The sequence below is a fragment of the Halichondria panicea genome, chromosome 17, assembly GCF_963675165.1.
Source record: "Halichondria panicea chromosome 17, odHalPani1.1, whole genome shotgun sequence".
Classification (NCBI taxonomy): domain Eukaryota; kingdom Metazoa; phylum Porifera; class Demospongiae; order Suberitida; family Halichondriidae; genus Halichondria; species Halichondria panicea.
Window position 1 is genome coordinate 1,845,889 of NC_087393.1, and position 18,298 is coordinate 1,864,186.

Here is an 18,298-nt window from a genome sequence, read left to right on the forward strand (position 1 = left end):
CATAAATCAGCCGCCCTCCTTGTTATTGTTTAGCAAGTTTTGACCTTTGAACCCCTACCCATCCTTCTGGTACTGTCGATGTCAGACTCGACTCGACTGTGTCTCTTCAATACTATACTCATGATACTGCTGCTATTTTGGATGCGAGGCTAGGCTAGCTGATCGATGTGAAATTTATTATAAGGTACGTAATTCTACAATGTAGGCTATGATTAGATAGTTCCACATTAAGCAACCAGGCTAGTCTGGCCACGCTCCCCAATCTACGTACGTACGTATTACAACAAATAGTCTACCGTAAGACCTCGATTTAAGGCGACCCTCCAAATATGCGACACCCAGGAGCTTCAGCAATTTTCTGACCTCTAAAAGTAGCGACAACTGCGTTGACAATTATTTTTTAATGTCGCGTTCTAAATAGAGGTAAATGTAGCCACTCCCTAGCCTCGATTGTAGCCCACTGGAAATCAGTGTTTTTAAGCGGCCTGAAATCGAGGCAAGTAGACTCTGTAAAGTTACCTCCAATGAATTAGATGCGACCCTCTAAATATGCGACACCAGGACTTCAATATAATTTTTCAACCTCCAAAAGATGCGACCTCTGGCTTCGTAATTATTAAAAAGTGTCGCTTTAAATCGAGATCTTACGGTAGTCTAGTATCGTCAGGGCTGCATCCAGGATTTTGGATCAGGGGGGCGAATTGGGCAATTTAAAAATGTAGGAGGGGCGATTCAATTCATCAGAATTATAGCAGTACAAATGAATCTGCCAGATCCTAGGGGGGGGGGCAAATTACCCCCCTCAATGCAGCCCTGGTTGAGACTAATCCAAAGCCAGCTAAGCATTTCATAGTCATGGAAACGCTGTTTTGTCAAGCCCTATACCTTTAAGAGTCTCATGAATAGTGAATTGGCTGGCGCATCTTGCCAAGTAGTCTCGCGGACCAGACCCCCTGAAAGAGGGTCTGGCCAATATCACCGTACAGAGTTGTGTTGACCGCGCCACAAATAATAGTGGCGCTTTAAGTGCCTGAGAAGTGTCTGTAGTAAGTTGTGAAACTGCACAGCTGCATCGCTACATAGCGATTTGCCATTATGTGGTTTTACACGTCCGTCCTCTGACCACTAACCACTTCATCAATGCAAACAGCCACTTACACTGCTGCACAAGTAGCTCATGTGTCACATACATTGTAACGGCTGGCTTGCGAAGCCAGGGAAGGGTAAGCGTCTAAGCACTTTAGTATCAACTGTTTTGGCTAATTACAATCGAATGACAGGAAGCGTACATGTGTTCCACACATGTGGGACGCATTTATAGCTAGTGTTAATGGCTATAACTTTATTGGCTAGCGTTAATGGCTATAGCGTTAATGACTATAGTGTTAATGGCTATAGCGTTATTGGCTATAGCGTTAATGACTACATGTATAGTGTTAATGGCTATAGTGTTATTGGCTAGCGTTAATCAGCCCAAAGATAATCCTACTGTTAGTCGAGCTTCTTGCAAGCGTTCGCGGTTGACCTTTCATGCATGTACGTATTGTACGTATTATTGTACAATAATTGCATTCAATACCAAAGTGCTCAAACGCTTCCCTATCAAGGTGCGGCTGATTCATGAGACTATACCCAGCTCCATCTTGTATGAGTACACGTTATTATATAAAGTACGAATTCTCCCACTGTATTCCAATATTACTCAGTGTGCAAGATAAATGAAGTAGGCACTAATACAAACACTCTCCAGTTGGGGCAATGTCGTCAGAGGTACCAGTAATTGTTATTCACAATGGAAGCTTTATGTCTGAAGTTGGATTCGCTGGAGACGACTATCCAAAAGCTGTCTTTCCTTCAGTTGTTGGAAGGCCCCGTCACATTGACCCTGCCAGAGTTGGTACGGCCGATATAGACTGCTATGTTGGAGATGAAGCATACACACAGAAACCCATCCTCTCTATTAAGAATCCAGTAGAGCATGGAGTGTGTTTCAACTGGGGTGACATGGAAAAGGTATTAACAAAATTAATGTGTTCGTGTCTTAGATAATAATTTTTTATTCTGTATATAGCTATGGCATCATACATTCTACAATGAGCTGCGTGTTGCCCCCGAGGAACATCCAGTTTTAGTGACTGAGGCTCCCCTAAACCCAAAGATAAACCGTGAAAAGATCACGCAGATCATGTTTGAAACATTCAATGTTCCAGCCTTGTATGTTACTAGCCACCCTGTTTTATCTCTGTATGCCTCTGGACGCACCACTGGTATCGTGTTTGATTCTGGTGATTCTGTATCCTACAGTGTGCCCGTTTATGAAGGTCATGCTCTTCCCCATGCAATCACCCATTTACATTTAGCTGGACGTGATCTGACCGACTACCTCATGAAGATCCTCACCGAGCGTGGCTACTCTTTCACCACCACTGCCGAACGTGAGATCGTCCGTGACATCAAGGAGAAGCTCTGCTACGTTGCTCTTGACTTCAAACAGGATATGGGAACTGCTGCCTCCATCGAGAAGAGCTATGAGCTCCCAGACGGACATGTGATCACTGTCGGAAATGAGCAGTTTTGTTGCCCTGAGGCTCTTTTCCAGCCCAACCTCATCAATATGGACTGTAGTATTCAACAGAGCTGCGCAAACTGCTTTCTCTCTCTACTTCGATACGATTGTGAATATCGTTATGATGATTTGTGCTCAACCATATCTTTGTCAGGGGGCAACACTATGTTTTCGGGATTCGCCGAACGAATACAAAAAGAAATTACACTGCTTCTTCCCCCTGGTCCAAAGATCAAAGTTATACCTCCTGTCAAGCACTCCTCTTGGATTGGAGGGTCTATTGTAGCTTCTCTGTCAACTTTTAATCAGATGTGGATATCAAAAGACGAGTATGATGATTTTGGACCAGGAATTGTCTTTCGCAAGTGCTTTTGAACTTTTTTTTAATTGAACATGTTTATATTAATGTGTATGGTTATTTTTGGATCACATAATTTATCTGTAAATTGAATTACTGTATATATTGGGTTTCGAATGCGAGGTTAATTGATGCGAGTGACACGTTTTTAACTATTGCGAATTGCATACGCATGCTCACTATACTCTGTGCGAAAATAAATTTTGACCCCCCTGCAAAATAGTGTTTTAAGCGTACATGCAAGCACTAAAATTATAGGCTTGAAGTGCAGTATGGTCTGTAAGAGAATCCCAATTCCAATTAGTGACCTTCCACACAACAAGTTATTATTAGGCCAGGTTCGAATTCCGATGTTCAGTCCTTAACTATATAGTGTGCAAACCTATAATTATGCATCTGTAACTTAGAATTCTTATATTCAACCATAGATTGAAGAGTTAGAGGGATAGGAAACGGTTGGTATCTCGAGCCTGACATCACTACTGCTAAGATAATTATTTTATTGACATGTTTGTCACACTGTACAGGCTGCCTTCCATGTGGTATTGGCGTGATATAATGTCTGCAGAGGATTGGTACGACTACGAGCCACTAGTATTGGACTTTGGCTCAAACACGACTAGGATGGGATTTGCCGGGGAAGATGCGCCAAGAATCTCCATTCCTACTGTCACTGGAAGATATTGGTTCAGGGGTGGGGTTACTGGATTTGCAAAGGATGTATACTGTGGTGATGAGGTGAACCAACAGCCAATGATTCTCGCACCAAATCATCCTATTGAGCGTGGTGTTGTTACCGACTGGAAGGATTTCTTCTCGGTAAGCAATCTCTGCATGCATGTCTTTACAACATTTAATTTATATGATGAAACACCTTGAGGGGGAGGGGCTAAACGACCATTTTACACTATTAGCTTTATAATTGTAGAGTGATCGATGCCATGCATTATAAATTGATTATGCAGATATGGAATCATGCCACGCGGTATGAGCTTAGTGTTGCCCCTGAGGAGCACCCTGTCCTGCTCACTGAGGCTCCCCTTAACCCCAAGGCCAACCGTGAGAAGATGGCTGAAGAGCTTTTTGAGGATGGTATTGGACACTTGCAAATTGCGAATCAAGCGGTACTCTCTTTGTACTCCACTGGTAAAATCAATGGTGTGGTTTTGGATTGTGGGGATGGTTCCACGAGAGCAGTGCCAGTATATGATGGCTATGCAGTCAAAGATGCTAGTCACGTTGTTGATTTGGCTGGAATTGACCTGACGGAAAAGTTACAGAAAATAATTTCAAAAAGTGGATACAATATAGCCAAGTCTATTCGGAATTATAAGTTGGAAATTAGCTTGGTACGAGATATCAAAGAGAAGCTCTGTTACATTGCTATAGATGTGGACAAGGAAGTGAAAACTGCTAATTTTTGTACGCCAAGTATCTACAAGCTTCCAGATGGAAAAGAAATTGTTCTTGGTATTGAACGGTTCCAATGTCCCGAAGGTCTCTTCCAACCGTCATTGCTTGGTAAAGAATGTGCTGGTATTCACACCATCCTAAACGAATCCATCACAAAATGTGATGCTGTTTTTCAAAAAGAACTGTATTCCAACATTGTTCTCTCTGGAGGTACTACACTGCTCCCAGGATTTGTTGAACGGATGCGGAATTGCTTGGCTCAACATAAAACTGACTTCAACATCACTGTACCAAGAGAACTGAAACACTCTGTATGGCTCGGAGGTTCAATCCTTGCCTGTCTCTGTAACTCTCAAAAGTCCATGTGGATATCTAAGCAAGAGTATGATGAGTACGGCTCATCTATTGTTCACAGCAAGTGTTTCTAAATAGTTTTGCGCAGATAATCGACCATCAATACCGTGTATTTCCTCTAGCCCTTTTCTCATATATATATATATATATAATCTGACTACAAACTTTCCATTCAATTGCAACTCTATAATTATATCTTAGTACAGTGTATATATAGCTATTAATTAACATCTATATAACAGTGATCATCGTAATAACAGGAGTGCCTGGTAATAATCAATGAGATGTGCCAGGGCTCTCACAAGTGAAGTTTCCTATAATATTGAGGTGTGAACAAACAAACATCACATGCCATCGTTATAATCATACCTGGTAATAATTTCTCCTTCAAATAGTATCTCAGTTGCCTTTGTATCATACATAGTTTTCCACTTCTTGTGCTTCTTCATGTAGACCACCTCCTTAATTCCTGCACGGTATATCCTCACACCATCCCTGGCGGATGGGTAGGAAGTGGTGTAGAGAATGGAGTCCTTTGTTGGATTATGCTTCTTCCGAGCATCATCTATAGCTTCAACTGCTGCATGTGTGACTGCACATGTGTGTGCATGCGAGTGTGTGGTGCTTCGTTAAGAGACCCTAGCTTGTGACATGTATGGAGTACCTGATATCTATGTGCATGTATATGTACCACCTGGACCCATGCTTTTGCTGACATGTCACAATCACCCCAGTTTTTAAATGCTAGTCAACAGTGTGATAATTATGTATTTTCATAACAACTTTTCGGTAAAATACGAGCCAGCACACATACCATAAGGTGTTTTTGTCTGCCATCGATTTTTTGCTTTGCTATTCCAAGGCAACCCTTTCTTTGGTAGGTCGTTGTAACCTTCACCAACAATCTCTCCGTGAGCATTTACCAGAATTGCTCCAACCTTTTAGGAGGGTAAGACTCAACATGTACAGCTGCAGGGAATTGCTACACTGCATTTACAAACCTTAGTTTCTGGGTCATTGCTCTTCTTGGCTACCTCAAGAGCTCGCTCCAAACACTTTTTGTCATTTCCGATTGCCAGTGTAGCTTCTATTTCATCTTCATCTTCATTTTCATCCGGGCTGTCATCACGTTGTAAAGAAGTACCTGCGTTATAATCATAATGTCACATGTTGTACTCATCACCAGGTGCGCATAAAGGGAAGGAGCATCTATAACTCTCTACAGTCACTACCGTATAGCAGGTATATATATTCCGAGGGTGTAAATGTTCGCGGTTTTCGCTGATTCAGCATGTACCACGAACATATAAACCCACGAATTTAAAAGACTGCTATTTTGCGAAAACCTTTCCAACGGTCATTCTGCGAAAGTTGATACCCTCGAAATATATCTGCTACATATCTATACGGTAGCTGTTGTCTAAGTAGTGTATGCAACATTTATCTGAATATCATTACAAGTGCATGTACTGGTAACGATATTCACAACTATATACCATAATTATGGAGACATTTTGTCAAACCACTTAGACAACAGCTAGCTCTTCTACACAGTTAGATGCTCATGTCGTCACCAGGAGCCCATAAGAGAAGGAGCGGCTGACTACGGGGATCACGTTTCGTAAGTGGTTATGACCGCATTTCCATATATGCAGAGTCACTTAAGTGGTTGAATCCCTACACGTGTTATACGCAATACAGGGCTGCGGTTTGCAAGCACTTAGTCGCTTCCAAACAAGGAAGTGTGGTTTCACCGGCAATTACGAGACGTGATCCCCGAGTATACGTTGAAGTTAGCCGCTCCTTCTCTTATGGGCTCCTGCGTCACCTAGCTAATAAACAACTCAATTTCTAATGCTCCCCGTGGGGCTTCAAAATCTGTCCTTATAATCAATGGAGTATTTAAATACATATTGACCTCACCAAGTTTTGGACGTTTTGCTGGCGGAGGCTGGTTACTGCGACAAAATAAAGAGCCATATGAATTGATAGACAGAATATGCATAGATCTACATTATCATGTAGCTAGTAAACTGCACCTTTCGCCTTCATGAGAAGTTGATTGTATGGGTGATGCTTGATGTGATTTACAGCTAATTGGTTCTTTCACCCACCCTAAGGTAGAAGTGTAATTAGACGACTCACTCCAGAAATGCCGCATTTTAAACTCAGAAACTTTTTGTATGTGGTCAATGCCAATATTGATCCTCTCAAGCATTTTAATGAGGTCATCCAAACTTTCCTCGGTCATTTTTAGAGTTTCTTCAAGCTTCGCTAGCATGTTAGCCCTTGTAGGGGTACCCTTTACGGGCAGAACCATAGCAAGACTGCTTATCTGGTCATCTTCTAAGCTTCTCTCAAACTTGCGGAGGAAACCACTCAATTCACTTGTATTAGGGCTGTTAGGACTAGCCATGGCTAACAGATACATGCATAGAAAACTTTCATCATCATTATAGCCTATACTGCGTTAAAAGTAAACATACAAGTATGACAGCTGTGTCTCTTGCGCTTCAAAAATGTGCTTACGTGTATATACAGGTATGAATATCACTCACTTTCGTATACATAGGTATTATGAATATCAAGATTATGCACGTATAAGGCTCTATTGTTTCGAAAGTCCACATGTACAACACATGCATGCATGCATGCCACCCTATACTATGCAAAACTTGGCCCAATGTGTGCTAAAACTTACACTCACTACAGAGCATGCAGCTAGTACTGATGATTAATTAATCAAGTAGATCGACAGTCAATTAATATAAATTATGTACTCGGTCAATTAAAATCAATGGTATTAACCCTTTCCCTGCTTTAATTAAAAGTGAATATTCGCATATTTTGTTTAAAAAATTTATAACTCATGAACCGTATATTAAAAACACTTGTAACAAAGTTCCACAGGTAGAACCGGACCTGTCGCATTCATGGAATCATCATTGTTGCCTAGCAACCAACCACCACCCCACAAATAACAATTGTTAACAAAAATTCATAATTATGTACACAAACAATATTGTGTGATGTTACGAAGTGACTGAACACATGATATAAGTGTTCAGAATGTTCTCACGGTGACATGGCTGACTCAGGACTCAATCAGGATCTGCAGAAACTTGTATTTGAGGTTCTATCGGCAGACGCCCTTTTCCCGGGAAATATTTTCTTCACCTACACACAGGTTTATAAGTTTAATGGTGGCTCATGATGTCCACTGTTGTACTAACTAGCCTAAACAAACCTATAGTGAAGCTATCAAGACTACAAATGCTACTCTATAGTGACTTACCAGGTTCAGGAAGATGGTCCACCTCAAGTGCGTCTTCCTCAGGATTCTCATGCTCTTTCTTTTTAGCTTGACCTCTGAAAGGAAGCTTCCTACCTAGCTATGATCCCAGTCACTGTCCTCTCACTCTACAAGGCCATAGGCATCGATATTCTCACTCTCTAGCTTCCCTAGAACCTCCCTGAGGTTGTACTACAAAGATCTTGTAGCAATTATAAAACGGTCACTTTTCTTTCGACAATTCTGATCGAACCGTACCTCCAAGCAAAATATTAAAAATACCACGTGGAAGAGCAGCTCAATGCGCATGTGCTGGTACCTGCAGTGTGTGCATAGCTCCAACACAGCGTGCACAACGATTTTTTGAAATTTATCAGTAGCCATGCCGACTATAGTCGGCTAAAGCGGGGAAAGGGTTAAACTGGCAATGGTATTAAACTGGTAAACATAATTAAGAAAGAGAGAATCTCAAAAAAGTGGTCCATTATAAAGTGCTACGAGCCGAATCTCAGAGACACAAAATGGAAGACACAGTGACAAACATGCAGGCACAAATATAGAGTCTTTTATAGTCTGTACTTGGTGTTAGTAGTCCCCTCCCGGTCTGTATGATCTCTTGTTACTCTCTCTCACACTGATGAGGTTACCTGCCTGGATCATGAGCATCATTACCTGCAAAAGACAGTTATTCAAGTTCATTCAATGACACACTATAAATTGTGCTCAAGCAACATTCAAGTTGGACGGTGCAATTTTAATCACATCTAATCTCTAATTTGACTTTAGAGAAATGGGTCCGAAATGACGTCTAAGAAAACCACGTGCATCATAAAATAAGAAGAGAGGGCATGCAACAGCAAAATGAAACATTCAATTTCAAATCGTGGGCAGAAGAACGTGCATGAATGTGCATGAAGTGCAGAACTTCATGCAAATTCCACACATGCACATTCATCTGCCAATGGATTTTGATCGCTACATGTACTAGATACCGTATAGCTAGCTGGTTATTTTCGAGGCACGACATTTTCGAGGTTTTCGAGGATTGACCCAGAAACACGAAAATTTAGTGCCTCGAAAATTGGTTTACACCCAGTATTGAAATTAACCTCTCTGCTGTATGGGTGTGGTCATTTGAACCTCCTCTATCCTCAAAAATAAAATCTTCGAACTGTTTAGTTTGGGCGATCCGCAAAAATAACCCGCTATACGGTAGTCACTTACATGCCCTCTTTAATTGCACTATAAGGTACAAACTATTAGTAAGAGCTGGGCTATTAATAAATATTCCCAGTCTACTATAAGAGAAACTTTGCGCCACTCTCAAACGTACCAGGCCAATAATGATGACAATAGAGAAGCCGAGTGAGATGGCAAAGGCTAGTCCGATGGTGAGTCCTTGTCTGCATAGTACGTCCAGCTCTCGTACACACACCTCCATAGCAGCACCTTCAAAACACCAACACCCGCGTTACAATTAAAAAACATATACATAAATTACGTAGTAGCCGATTGCAATCTAAGTAGTCTAGGAGTTAAATGTATAATGTCCAAAAGGCAGTGAAATGTCCTAAAATGATTGTAATAAAAGCCCCTTTGGGACATCTCTACCAGCCCCGAATTGGTATAACTGTACTCTTTTGAATCAATTTGCATACGATGCAAAAACTCATAATACACCATTCACCTGTTCCACCTTCGAAGCTGAAACATGTTCCAGTGGGGTCACTGGTGACCTGAGGGCAAGCCCAAGCCAGCTGCACATAGAGGGTCACCAAAAGAGTCAGTCCCACACTTAGCAACAGCCACAGGAGAAAGTAGACAAACGTCAGCACAATCGACTACAAGGGGAAATCATGTGAAGAAAATACCTGGCTAAGAATTGGGGTGGTACATATTATTGTTGCTAGGGAATTCTGTGGGAGCCTCAAATTTTGCTTATTACTTTGATGACCTTTTACATCAACTGTTTTATACACTGTTACTGTGTTGTCCACTTATAACGGGCCATTCACAGATCTAAGCACAGAGCCCTATCAATAGGAAAGTTGCTAGTTGTATACCAGTATACATGTATGCACTTACCCATACATTACACATTTGTCCGACACAGGCCTTTACGAAGGGGTGGTAGAGTTCGTCCCTCACGTAGCCAGTAACACAGTAGGCCAAGATGGTAGCCAGAATTAGGGGGAATAAGGTGGTCCCTGCGATACCACCAACTATGGGTGCCAGGATGATCGTGCTGTATGGAGGATAGAGTGGACAAACATTGGAAATTTGCATATATAAACTGTTTGGATTAGCGCGTAAATGATTACTAAATAGATATTACATTCCTACTTTAGGAGTAGCTCACAGAAATTCCTACATGCACTATACTGTACAGTATTATAGAGTGAGTGCATGTGATTGATACTCAGACTGAGAGTGATTCACTAGGCCACGCATACTTGGATAGCAAGAAATTAATACGAACTAAAATTGTTATTGTAAGCACATAAACAAAACCAACACCACCTGAAACCTACCCAAACACCCAGCATAGTTACCAACCTTTTTGAAAGCAACCTAACATTAGCAAGCCCACAACAATATGTTCTATAGCCACCTCTTTGCCTCCTTTGTGACCCACCACTCTGGGTTGGCAGAGCAGTGTTGCCGTGGTTTTGAGTGGGTGTTTAGTACGTGTGTTGCCTTATTTAATTAACTAGTTCAAATACCAACAGTTGCAACACCGCCAACACATGTCTATTATTGTTGTTTACACATTAATAATCTATTGTGGCTTCAGGAATTAAGCAGACGTACTCGGAATGCAATGTAAAGATCATGTATTAGGCCAGGTGGAGACAACACCACCTAGTGCCAAGTTTAGGAATTGGAGGCTGTGTATAGATAGCACTTATCGAATTACAAGACACAACATAATATTATGTGCTGATCTAAATACAAGTGTGCTTCACAGCCCGGGGAAATGTCAAATATGAAAGTCCACAGTCTCGATGTACGACGATGAGAATACTAGTGGATAGTTAGGACACACGTTTATGTTAATTGCCACACTATAAGTTTACCTAACAACAGAACGAGTGCTGCAAACTGCGCTGTGCTAATGCCTCTCGCCATGTTTTGTTTTCGTTCAAAGTTTAAAACTATTGGAGTGTTATAGAAGAGGTAATTATAGTTTGCTTCGTACATTATATTATTGCTGATAGCCAATGAATTCCACACAGTCATTATAGGAGAGGAGCTTAATGGAAACAGAAGCCTATTTATCTGATAGGTTGTTGTATGATCTTAAAGGATATAGAAGCAACTGCGCGCGTACATGCATGTTATTGTAGATCACAATGTAGAAGTTTACATTTCCTGTCATAATACAAAAGGGGTTTAAGTAGTTAAGAGAAATAGTTGAGTATCTACATGGTAGCATTGTAATGTTTCGTGGCTTACCAGGACCTCATGAAAAGAAGTATTTAATGTCTCAGGATCTCACATGTGGGATTGAATGCGCATGCGTAGAAAAAAGGGGCGCATCTCCAATAGGTTAAAGTTTGCAATGGCTGCTGCTCTCTGGCTGTACAGCTTTTGCAGCTTTTTTCTGACACTTAAATCTAAGAGAACGTGGCTGCTGTTAGTTTTCCTTGAATTGCAACCGTTCAGCAGTTACAGCTAGAATACACACACACACATACACACACACACATACACACACAGTCAGTTTACCCTATCCCTCGTGCGGCTCTACGCCTTGAGGCATAATAATGAGTCTGGTGACTTTCTAAAAGACGGGCAACCTTTGATGTTAGACACATGTAAAATAAGCTTTTGTTCTAAGAAGTGTCTAGACAAGTGTCGCTGAATACTATGTAAAAACATGTTGTACAAAACACTTTCAGTACATTGATAATTGTACATTGTCAGTTCACAGCATATAGGCAGTGATATGCGGGACAGTTAAAATGTAATTTGTGAAACATAATAGGTTTGATAGAAACAGTATCTCTTTGTTGCACAACATTCACATGCGTAGCAACACACCCTAGCCAGCTGGCTACCAGAATTACCCATTTTTAAATACCTACATATTAATTTTACTGGGTAACTCTCTACATAAGATGTGAATGCAAGTTGTAGCGTAGTTATGGAAATAAGACACAACATTGACAACAATAGCATGTCTATAATATAAAGTGTGCGTAGTGTCTGCCAAATGAAGGAAGTAAATGAAGTTACACAATCGTCTATCAGCGAAAGGAAATGCACATGCATGCTCTACATGCCGACTCGAAGCTTTGGTGGGTAGTGTTCAGTATTGAAGTAGTTACAGCACCCTACAAACAATCAACATGTAATAATTATGTGGGGGTATATCACAACAGTTCCTACTCTTTGTTATGAGGGACTAAATACTTGATCGTCCAATAACCACGTACGCGCCATGTTCAATTTTAGAGCCCATACAGTAAATTTAATGGAATTAGCTATGAATAGAATCAGACACCACAGGAAAACTACACCAACAAATTTAAACCTGTGTGCTCTATTGTGTCATCCACCTCTCCCTTGAATCTCAGTTTACGCTCATTGTCTTAAGAAGTTGAATTGAATCAATAGGTATGTGATGTGTGTACTAAACACTTTATTATTGCAGCATGCTTTAAAAGGCTTCAAAGGCTATAACCCACGTACACAAACCGTGTGGAAAACTGTGCTGTTACATTCTTCAAAGATTTAGGACAAAAGGCTTCTGGTACATACTACTGGTACATACTAGAAGTTTCATCGCACTTGAGTGGAGTTGTTTCTGATACAGTAGCACACTATAAAAGCAAGCTACAATGCTAGAGTACCTGTCTATTCTGTCCGTTCACACAATCATTGAAGAAGGTGTTCAAACCATCTATATAATTATTGTATCATAGAGATGTGTTTCAACCCGTGTTTAAAACAGCCCGTGAAAATGGCCACCTATAAGCTCTTCAGTTACTGTCTACATGTTAGTCTGCTAAAACACAACCTCTTTCTGAGATGTTGTCGTTTAAACCTATATCTCATGGATGCACACATAATGGTACCACTGCACATGCAAGTATAAATGATGGCTTAGAATTATATGCCTCTATAAAATTGTGTGATATCTCAAGGCCATAGCAAGTGGTCGGTGAGGCTAGTTCGGTTTTGGCCGGACCACTTTTAGCAGCTAGGTAGGTAATGGTCGTCATTAGCGTTCTGGTTTCCTGGTAATGTTCGTCAATATAGTTAGTTTCATTACTATAGCACAATTTTTAGGGTAATCTTGGAGCATTGAGGTAATGGAGTCACGCAGTTGACCTTTTTTTGCTATATTTGGCCTCACCACTCTCAACTTGCTTGCTACGCCCTTGTACCTGTCTCAAAATTTTTTAGGCTACGATACTAAAAGCTCCCATATACACATACAAAAGGAGCTCACATTACAACTTGAACATGACACCTTGCAAGCATATGGCATTTTATGTTACTGCATGCGCATGTGCATGCAAGTAGGCAATATCCACAAATCAGGGAAGTTGCAATGCATGCACACGTTGGAGCTGAAACTATGTAGTCACTTGGAGTAGTCTAATATCCAAAATGGCATGTATTTTGGGTGCCTTATATTTTTGGTCCCTTATTTACAAGACTCACTTATTTGAGAGTGCTGTAGTCTGACTGACGAGAATGATACTGTATATAGAGGATGACAGGAACCCAACCAGACCCACAACCGTGATACTTAATGCGAAGATTGTCCCATATGGAGTACTGTAGCAGCAAATCTTGCAGCAGTCACAGCTCTCTCCTGCACAGCATAAAAGTATAATAATTCAAAATTACTACATGTACTTAGTGTCTGATTAAAATAATATTTTCATGCAATTCTATTCCCTATACATATCGGTTTTGACCTTGTGTGATTGTGTGGAAATTTTGATTGATCACAAACTGACGAGTGACAAATAAATTTGTGTAAAATAATACAAAATTACCACTGGGCCTATAATTATATACTTATATGTATTTGGATGGATGAGGGAAAGGCAGTTACCATGCAGTGATTACTGATGTGTACCGTATTTAATCTCTAGGATTACCAAAGGCAGTGATTCCATCTCTGCATGTGGTAATTATTTTCCTATACTTCTGTGCGAAATGTCCATATAAATATATAAAGGGCATGATTTCTATTAATAGCGAACTAATGTAATTATTAACTAATGTACTTAATTAGGATTTAGCATTAAATAAATATGTCCAGTGATATTAAATGAACAGTCATAATGAACACTTTCTATGATAGCAATCACTTAACTCATAGCTATCGTTATAGCTACCTATGCATACATTGCTATAATGACAAACAGTTAAGCATCCGTTAAATGCAATTGCCTCCTACACAAATTCTCAAAATACAATAGTTATAAACTACAAACCATCCATGTATAGGTGGTGTGACGTGTCACTTATGAGAATGTATACTCTACATTTAGGTATTTAACCACATATTGTAGACTGAATTGATTGGTTGTGCAAATATATACTAGACTACAGTAACATTCAGCAACACAACATTTTTAGCCCCATTGAATTTTTTATAGCTCTGCAACTTCTTGATTTGTAATAATTATAATTATTAGATCTATCTTCTGGTGCTTATCATAGACAAATGCATAACTCACCCATTTTATATCTCTGCACTTTAGCAACGTATACTCTCACTATAGATTTTTAGTAGTTTTGTACAATTACATGACTAAAATTGCATTTTTATAGCAAACAGTCACCACACCCACATTCTCTCCAAACCACGCATGTGCAATAGGGCATTTCAACTAGAGGTCTGTTTTTGACTTCTTCTTAGTTCTTAGGAATGGTTCATGGAACAAATCATACAGCCTCTGAGCCTGCAGAATGGAATAAAGGAATGGCTAATCAAAAAAACTACCACTACTGTTACAGCTCTACATGAAGGTTAGCCTCGACTTCAGGCCCTTGCAAAGTCTTTCTTCTTTCATTGCGGCCTGGAATCGAGGCTATAATATTACGAAGGCATAAATAAATTGTCACGCATTAAAAACATTAACTATTGGGTATTATTTAGGAGCAATATTACTCATGGTAATAAGAAAGAGGGATCCAATGCTATAAGGGTTATCACTGCTAGTCACCTTTTGTGGCCCCAGTCCTGGACACATCGTCAACTCTTCCTTGGAGGCTTGGACTAGTTTCTCCATTGTCTGTAAGATTAACATGCAACTTGAGTCTGAGTAGTTCATATGCCCATAAACGCAGTGCTTACCTTGAAATTATTGAGCAGTGTTGCAGCATCAGTCTTATTCACTTTCTTGACTGTAGTCAGACTGTCAATCACCTGAAAAAAAGAGGGTATACAATAATACGTACTCTAATTCTAGGAGAAGACTGCTATATTCATGATAGCATGCAATTTCACTTCACTTAAGCGATATTTTTGATTGCCTAGTGAGAGACTACTAAAACGCTAACCTGGTTAAATTGATACAACTGATTTGTATAGTTACTTTCCACATACCTGTACCAGTAATGTTATACGTATACTTATCTGCATGGCTATAGAACTGCTAATATCTCACCCTTGAGGAGAAGTCACTGTCCGTCCTCTCCATGATCAAGTCTGGGGGCTTGTTTTCGTACGCCTTGTACGTTTCCAGGTATCGTGCAGCCTCCTCTGGGCTACAAAGGAAAAAAGCTATAGGTGAAACAACTGAGCGTGTCATCTCTGTACTTCAGGGAGTCTTTATTTAATACGTGGAAAGATGTGATCATCGTCACTCGTCACCCAAACACACAACTCCCTTCACACACCAACTTAAGAATAAGGCTTTTGACAGATTATTTAATATTACCTCCAAGCCAGTATGAGAGTAAGGTCAGCCAGTAGAGCCATCTTGGTCAGTTCTTGCAGAGCATGGTGGCTCTCAGTCTGGGGGAAGTTGTCATGGTGAACAGAGAGGACAGCTAGTGATTATTAAACTGACAAGCTTTTGACAATGAAGCTTTCGTGATGGTGAAATGAACTATCATTAACGAGTTAAAACGAGTACACATAATACATGTACCGGTATGTATTTATTACAAGTATCTCTGTTTAATTTTTTCAATGCACCTATACACACGCACACGCACACAGTGGACCTACCGTGTCCACATAGACTAGCAGTATCCTGAGCTCGTACTGTTTGCCAAGCTCTTTCAATCGACAATGGATATAGTCAGGGTGCAGGGAGTGATAGCGTACACTGGGGGATAAGGGGGTGGGGGTGATGGATATAGTCAGGGTGCAGGGAGTGATAGCGTACACTGGGGATAAGGGGGTGGGGGTGATGGATATAGTCAGGGTGCAGGGAGTGATAGCGTACACTGGGGATAAGGGGGTGGGGGTGATGGATATAGTCAGGGTGCAGGGAGTGATAGCGTACACTGGGGATAAGGGGGTGGGGGGTGATGGATATAGTCAGGGTGCAGGGAGTGATAGCGTACACTGGGGATAAGGGGGTGGGGGGTGATGGATATAGTCAGGGTGCAGGGAGTGATAGCGGACACTGGGGGATAAGGGGGTGGGGGTGATGGATATAGTCAGGGTGCAGGGAGTGATAGCGGACACTGGGGGATAAGGGGGTGGGGGTGATGGATATAGTCAGGGTGCAGGGAGTGATAGCGGACACTGGGGGATAAGGGGGTGGGGACGATGGATATAGTCAGGGTGCAGGGAGTGATAGCCGACACTGGGGGATAAGGGGGTGGGGGTGATGGATATAGTCAGGGTGCAGGGAGTGATAGCGGACACTGGGGGATAAGGGGGTGGGGGTGATGGATATAGTCAGGGTGCAGGGAGTGATAGCGGACACTGGGGGATAAGGGGGCGGGGGTGATGGATATAGTCAGGGGGCGGGGGTGATGGATATAGTCAGGGTGCAGGGAGTGATAGCGTACACTGGGGGATAAGGGGGCGGGGGTGATGGATATAGTCAGGGTGCAGGGAGTGATAGCGTACACTGGGGGATAAGGGGGCGGGGGTGATGGATATAGTCAGGGTGCAGGGAGTGATAGCGTACACTGGGGGATAAGGGGGCGGGGGTGATGGATATAGTCAGGGTGCAGGGAGTGATAGCGTACACTGGGGGATAAGGGGGTGGGGGTGATGGATATAGTCAGGGTGCAGGGAGTGATAGCGGACACTGGGGGATAAGGGGGCGGGGGTGATGGATATAGTCAGGGTGCAGGGAGTGATAGCGTACATGGGGGGATAAGGGGGCGGGGGGTGATTTAGTGAAACACCTGGTTGTGATTTGCAGTAGAAAAAAGTCATAATTATGAATGCATGGTGGTACAGTGCAATGGGGTTTAAATAACGATGCTACACAATTACCTCAGAAATAATGCACACACAGTCCTCCCTAGTTCAAAGTCAGGTGCAATGTCTCCCAGTTCCCAGGGCACATTACGAACATGCTTCATCACAGGATTGTTCTTCTACTGGTTCGTGTGTGAGGGAGAGGGGGAGAAGTGTATCGAGTTGTTGACAAGAAGCCTGTCTATTTTTAGCCTTCTACACAGGCCTCGCCCATAATAAGAAGCGGAAGTGGGAGTGGGGACGAGGCTAGTCTATTGTATGAAGGATACTGGCCCAAAGTCTCTATAACATGTGTTTCAAAGAAGGTAACCTCTTTACTACAGCCACTGTTGGGTTAGGGCGACCGTTACACTACATTCAATACAAGCAGGTTGCATGCACGGATAGATTATAGCAACTACTTACAATAATTATATTGTTACCTGTACAATGTTAACAAGGATTGCCCGAGGATTGCAAGGCTTGCGTGGTGTAGCTCCATCTTCATTTTTAGATAGTATTCTTACTTTCTCTGTGATGTCTCTTGATGTGCTTGACACACCGGCTACAGATGAAGGTTGTGTAGTAACACTTCGAACATCTGTCGTATGTATGTGGGGGGTCTTCACGAATGTTTTAACTTTCTCTACTTCTGTGGCCGCTGGAGGCGGCAAGTCTTTTGTCAAACGAACTTCTTTGTGTGGGGTCGAAGCATCGTTAGCCTGTGGTTGCGTCTTAGTTCGTTTGAAGAGGGAAGCTTCTTTCCTTGAGCTAATCCTTTCAGCCTCCTTTATGACACATATTGAGGGGACTATGAATTTAGCATTGGTTGCTTTGGGCTGTTTCTCTTCAGCACCTTCTTGACTCATCTTAGGTAAAGATCTCCAAGTTGATTGTATTATTACTACTGTTGAAATT

At 41.5% G+C, this 18,298-nt stretch overlaps 3 protein-coding genes across 8 annotated transcripts; 1 reads left to right on the forward strand and 2 right to left on the reverse strand.

The window, feature by feature from the left end:
• Nucleotides 1–20: 20 nt before the first annotated feature.
• LOC135350798 (uncharacterized) lies at nucleotides 21–4,930 on the forward strand. Of its 3 annotated transcripts, none has more exons than XM_064549636.1 (3): nucleotides 21–184; nucleotides 3,452–3,743; nucleotides 3,890–4,930. In XM_064549636.1, exons 2-3 carry the CDS (start codon nucleotides 3,462–3,464, stop codon nucleotides 4,763–4,765), a joined length of 1,158 nt encoding a protein of 385 aa, XP_064405706.1. In that variant the 5' UTR covers nucleotides 21–184; nucleotides 3,452–3,461; the 3' UTR covers nucleotides 4,766–4,930. The 3 variants fall into 3 exon arrangements, with proteins under 3 accessions (XP_064405706.1, XP_064405708.1, XP_064405707.1); XM_064549638.1 differs by lacking the exons at nucleotides 3,452–3,743; nucleotides 3,890–4,930 and adding exons at nucleotides 1,707–2,013; nucleotides 2,072–3,043 and having other exon boundaries at nucleotides 23–184; XM_064549637.1 differs by lacking the exons at nucleotides 3,452–3,743; nucleotides 3,890–4,930 and adding exons at nucleotides 1,751–2,013; nucleotides 2,072–3,043 and having other exon boundaries at nucleotides 23–184.
• LOC135350818 (uncharacterized) lies at nucleotides 4,857–7,228 on the reverse strand. The gene is made up of 6 exons (XM_064549663.1): nucleotides 6,731–7,228; nucleotides 6,615–6,649; nucleotides 5,693–5,835; nucleotides 5,506–5,629; nucleotides 5,061–5,283; nucleotides 4,857–5,005 (listed from the first exon to the last, which is right to left on the reverse strand). Exons 1-6 carry the CDS (start codon nucleotides 7,120–7,122, stop codon nucleotides 4,990–4,992), a joined length of 933 nt encoding a protein of 310 aa, XP_064405733.1. The 5' UTR covers nucleotides 7,123–7,228; the 3' UTR covers nucleotides 4,857–4,989.
• Nucleotides 7,229–7,442: 214 nt separating this feature from the next.
• Nucleotides 7,443–18,292, reverse strand: LOC135350810 (DNA excision repair protein ERCC-1-like). Of its 4 annotated transcripts, none has more exons than XM_064549652.1 (9): nucleotides 17,824–18,292; nucleotides 17,417–17,520; nucleotides 16,187–16,286; nucleotides 15,894–15,970; nucleotides 15,621–15,720; nucleotides 15,308–15,379; nucleotides 15,177–15,245; nucleotides 14,802–14,912; nucleotides 13,668–13,810 (listed from the first exon to the last, which is right to left on the reverse strand). In XM_064549652.1, exons 1-8 carry the CDS (start codon nucleotides 18,247–18,249, stop codon nucleotides 14,841–14,843), a joined length of 1,020 nt encoding a protein of 339 aa, XP_064405722.1. In that variant the 5' UTR covers nucleotides 18,250–18,292; the 3' UTR covers nucleotides 13,668–13,810; nucleotides 14,802–14,840. The 4 variants fall into 4 exon arrangements, 3 of the variants coding, with proteins under 3 accessions (XP_064405723.1, XP_064405722.1, XP_064405724.1); XM_064549654.1 differs by having other exon boundaries at nucleotides 17,417–17,523; nucleotides 17,824–17,966; XR_010399277.1 differs by lacking the exons at nucleotides 15,177–15,245; nucleotides 15,308–15,379; nucleotides 15,621–15,720; ... (2 more) ...; nucleotides 17,417–17,520; nucleotides 17,824–18,292 and adding exons at nucleotides 7,443–7,500; nucleotides 8,406–8,655; nucleotides 9,317–9,432; nucleotides 9,671–9,824; nucleotides 10,069–10,228 and having other exon boundaries at nucleotides 13,657–13,810; nucleotides 14,688–14,810.
• Nucleotides 18,293–18,298: the final 6 nt, after the last annotated feature.

Coding starts and splice junctions, on each gene's coding strand:
- LOC135350810 (XM_064549652.1), bottom strand. CDS start 18,249: ATGAGTCAAGAAGGTGCTGAAGAGAAACAGCCCAAAGCAACCAATGCT. Junction 17,521..17,823: donor TCCTTGTTAACATTGTACAG/GTAACAATATAA, acceptor ACGAACCAGTAG/AAGAACAATCCTGTGATGAA. Junction 15,971..16,186: donor TGCTAGTCTATGTGGACACG/GTAGGTCCACTG, acceptor AACTTCCCCCAG/ACTGAGAGCCACCATGCTCT.
- LOC135350818 (XM_064549663.1), bottom strand. CDS start 7,122: ATGTATCTGTTAGCCATGGCTAGTCCTAACAGCCCTAATACAAGTGAA. Junction 5,630..5,692: donor GCAATGACCCAGAAACTAAG/GTTTGTAAATGC, acceptor CCCTCCTAAAAG/GTTGGAGCAATTCTGGTAAA. Junction 5,284..5,505: donor GCAGACAAAAACACCTTATG/GTATGTGTGCTG, acceptor ACACATGTGCAG/TCACACATGCAGCAGTTGAA.
- LOC135350798 (XM_064549636.1), top strand. CDS start 3,462: ATGTGGTATTGGCGTGATATAATGTCTGCAGAGGATTGGTACGACTAC. Junction 3,744..3,889: donor ACTGGAAGGATTTCTTCTCG/GTAAGCAATCTC, acceptor TTGATTATGCAG/ATATGGAATCATGCCACGCG.